The sequence below is a fragment of the Planococcus citri genome, chromosome 4, assembly GCF_950023065.1.
Source record: "Planococcus citri chromosome 4, ihPlaCitr1.1, whole genome shotgun sequence".
NCBI classification, from domain to species: domain Eukaryota; kingdom Metazoa; phylum Arthropoda; class Insecta; order Hemiptera; family Pseudococcidae; genus Planococcus; species Planococcus citri.
The window spans coordinates 21073521-21077735 of record NC_088680.1 but is presented as its reverse complement, the minus strand read 5'-3'; the positions used below and the strand labels follow the sequence as shown (position 1 = coordinate 21077735).

At 39.8% G+C, this 4215-nt stretch overlaps 1 protein-coding gene across 1 annotated transcript; it reads right to left on the bottom strand.

Annotated features, from left to right (window-relative positions):
• Nucleotides 1-766: 766 nt before the first annotated feature.
• LOC135844110 (uncharacterized) lies at nt 767-4012 on the bottom strand. The gene has a single exon (XM_065362220.1). It carries the CDS (start codon nt 3975-3977, stop codon nt 816-818), a length of 3162 nt encoding a protein of 1053 aa, XP_065218292.1. The 5' UTR covers nt 3978-4012; the 3' UTR covers nt 767-815.
• Nucleotides 4013-4215: the final 203 nt, after the last annotated feature.

The window sequence follows — 4215 nt, the reverse complement described above, 5'->3', positions numbered from 1 at the left end:
TCTTCTAAATATTATTGGTATTTTTCAAGGGAAAACCTTCTCCAGCTCCCAAATTTTGTTTTTTTTGAGAGAGAGAGGTGACGGGATGGTTTTTGGCACGACTGAATTTCAAGTTGGAGGACTCTTTCCAGGTATTTTTTCTCCATAAGAACCAATAATTTTAGGGTTAAAAGCAAAAAAAAATGTGAAAAAAATTTATAAGTAGGTATGAATGAGAGCCACCTTTGAAATTCCGCACAGTTGAAATGAGCAGGATCCTTTCCTTTGCTTCTTGAGAGTCTTGAGGGTTTTAGAGACTAATTCTCAAACATGTACTTATTTTTCCAAATTGCTTTGCAGTTTTTCTCATTTTTGATTTTAAAAAAAAGTTTCAACATCACTAAACAAGAATTTAAAACTTTTCAAAGACTGATCATTTTTTGTCAAAAATTGGGAAAATGAAAATAAAATTCAAAAATTATCATAGCTCTATTCCTGATACCAGAACATTAGGCAAAAGTCCCATTATTTACACACATTGTACAATCACCACACACAAAAAGTATCACTTTCAATCCAGCACATCTCATGACTAATTAGAACAGAAAATTACCATATACCTCGGAATTTTAAACTCCCAAGTGAGTCCGCAGTAAAAAAAAAATCAAAGAGGAAAAGGAAAAAAACCATACAAACATAGGTACACAGAAAAACAGACGAGAAGAACAAAAAAATACAGCGAGATAAAATTTTCATAAGGAAGACGTAGGTAAATATAGGTATTCGTAATTCAGTGGAATAAAATTATTTCGACGTTTAAAAACAATTGCTACCTATCAGTTACTTCTATCGTAATCTATCACCCTGGCACAATTACCATTCGTAATGGCTAAATCAAAAGGCGACGAGTCGTGATTGAACTCTATCTGCGCGTTATTACTACCGGTGAAATGATGATAGGCGATATGTTCTTCTAAGGAATTTTTATCTTTGGTAAAAACAAAGCAGTACATACAGCGATACTGCAACTCACCCGCCTTCAAGTGCAACCTTTGATGGGTAATCAGTAACTCAACGTTGGATGTCTGGAACTGGCAACTGGAACATTGATACAACTTGGCTGGTGGTTGTGGCTGATCATCTGCTTCTGGATAAGATGACTGACTCGTGTACTCAGTGGGGTCATCGGTACCGGAACTAACCGTAGATGATTCCTGCTCGGATGAGTTGAAACTGTTGAGGATATCTTGCCATCTGGCAGCTCCTATTTTACCGTGATCGTTGAATAGGTGAGTTTTCAGCCACTTCATGCTTTTGAAAATACGTCCGCAGAAGGAGCAGATTTGAGAGACGTGTTTTTGAGCTAGGTAGTCATCTTTATCGATATCGTTGTGTTGTGTGGGTTGTTGTTGTTGCTGCTGCTGCTGCTGAGTTGATATTCTGTTGGTGACAAATTGTGTCACGTTTTCCATGATCCCGTGACAGTTTTTTTTATGCACCCGGAGGAAGTACTTGCTGCAGAGTTCCTTGTTACATATTTCACAGGTGACTCCGCCTATCCGGACGCCATTTTGGAGTGAGATACCGTGCATTCGATGCATGTGAGTCTTCATGAAATACTTATTGCATAGTTCTTTTTTACAAATTTCGCAGAAATTCCTCGTTTTAGAAGAGTCGCAAACTGAGTCATCTAACGACAGACTAGGAAAATACTCGGAATAGTCTTTGAAATCCGGTGCGGGGCCACATTTCTCGTACACGTGCTGTTGGAAGGAGGCATTCGTCGTGAAAGTCTTATTACAAATTTGACACAGTAGATTACCATCGCCCATATTCATCGCAGGAACCAGCATCCCATTTACACCAGCATCTTCGATGATTCTGCTGATTTCATCGACCAGGGCGCCATGTTTGTTCATTAGATGCATCTCGAGCACGTCGTTTTTATCGAACTCGGTTTTACATATTTCGCAAAACGTCACAACTGTGTTTAGAAGGCTGAATTTCAGTATCATGAAGTAAATGTTCTCCATTTTCTTGAACTCGGCTTCTTCGATACAGCCTTCGGTTTTAATCGTGTCTTCGACGTTCATAGCGTGGACGTATTTATGATGCAGTTTCATAATGGAAAACGTTGACATCTTCTTCGAACATAACTCACATTGGTATTTTTTATAATCAAGCTCGTCGTCTGCTGATTGATGGAATTCATCGACAGGTTGCACAACTCCAGTCATCTTGAAAGGGGGTTTATCACTCATATCGTGGAAATCTTCTTCTTTAGCCTGGACACCAAATTCACCAGTTGATACGTTGCATTTAGAGAGCTGATTTCTGGATTTATATTCGTTGGCGAGTAAAGCGACAGATATGTTTGGTTGGCAGTTGAAATCAGAAGGTGGGGATGGATGTTCCTTTTTAATTATAAGATTCACTATGCTGGAGTCGCAGTCTTTGGGCAAATTCCTCGAGTACTCTGGTTGTAAATCTTCATCAGAAGATTGACCATGCTTAGCGTTGATCTCTCTGCTTTGCCTGTCATGTGAAGATGGTAGTTTAGGCAGCCTTTCATCTGCAGCTGGTAAAGATGAAGATTTAGTCACAGCTGCTGTGTTGGTGAGGCATATTTTGAGGAAATCTGATACAGCATCTGTGGTCATATTGGTGGAATACTTCGGGTACTTGAGTTTGCCATCTTTGACGACATTTTTAACGAATTCGTTGCATTTTGAATTTTGGTTAAGCTCGTTTTTCGATTTACTCTCCAGATATAAGTTAGTACTCGGGTAGGGTTTAGAATCATCGGATTGATGATTTGATATCCTGTGCAAATCACGATCGCCGTCGTCGTTCTCTTTGCCAGTTTTGTTATCAGAATCAGAACTGGTATCGGATTTACGACTATCATTATAGGACACAATACCGTGCATTTTTTCCTTATGTCTACGTAGGAAGTACTTGTTGCAGAATTCTTTTTCGCAAATGTTGCAAAATGCTGACGAATCCTTCACAGCGTTGGCATTTATTAGGTAAGGATTCGATGGTAATTTAACGTTGTTGTTTTTCACGTTCCAAGTGAACATCAAAGGTACAGGATTTGATGGTGTCTCATTCGTTTCAGCTGAAGAGGGCGAATTATTATCTTTAGTTTCGCAATAAACGCCATGTTTGTTGGCTTTATGCGTCTTCAAGAAGTACTTATTGCAGAACTCTTTGTTGCAAATGTTGCAGAATGCCTCTGGATTAAAAATTCGGCAAGATGTACGAGTCACAGCGTTGGTGAATAAGCTTCGCATCACTGATACTGGAGGTGTTCTGGGTGAAAATGGAGGAGATTGATCTTTCTGAGCCAGAGTCTCATCGTGAAACGAGGAATTACCGACCAGGAAATGTTCGTAATTAGGAGGAGACTCGATGGGCTCGGTAATCTGATTTTTCACAGTGGTTGTCCCAGAAGGCGAATGGGAACTGGGGTTGACAATGTATTTGGAAGAAAGATCGTCTTTACGAGCTGCATACAGGTTGAGTTTAACATCTTCGACAATTCTAGACGAACTGTAACCATCTTTCGACTTGGATATCGTTGATGTGAGTGATGTTTCTGGCACAGGCGAGGAAATAGAGTTGATGAAGCTTTCAACTCGCGAATTTTTCGTCAAATTTAAAGGTACGGAGATAGATTCGAGGGCAGGATCGGAGCCTGAGTCCGATTTGCTGAAAGCACTGGTTGATGGTTCGGCGGTGTAGGAGTATGTGATATGTTTATCCGATGACGAATCTGTACTGGAAGCGTTGTCATCTTTATCATTAATCGAGTCGTCGGAACGGACGTAATCTAATGATAGTCGAACTGGGTTCAGTTGTTTGCGTCGTTTTTTAATACGTTCGCGTTCATCGAACGGTAAATGCTTTCTGGATAAGGAAAGGCAGACGGCGGTGTTTTGTACGGAGGCGTTTCGTACGTCGTCATTCGGCGTCACCGAAAATAACGTAGACATTTTTCTCTGGAGCTTTTTTCGTCGCGGTTTCGTTTTACGTCGTCGAGACGAAATCTGTAAACAAATAAATTATAGGTATGCGTTAGTGGCGAGGTTGACAAAAGATTAGATAGATATAATATCGATGTTGTTGTGGGTTGAGATTTCCTGTAAGAAGACAGGTAAAAAATACGTAATATTTACAAAATATTTATTCACAGGCCTGGGTACTTGTCAATAACGTTCATTTAAATATTTT

Excerpts from the sequence above, each read along its gene's own strand:
- LOC135844110 (XM_065362220.1), bottom strand. The coding sequence starts at position 3,977 with ATGTCTACGTTATTTTCGGTGACGCCGAATGACGACGTACGAAACGCC.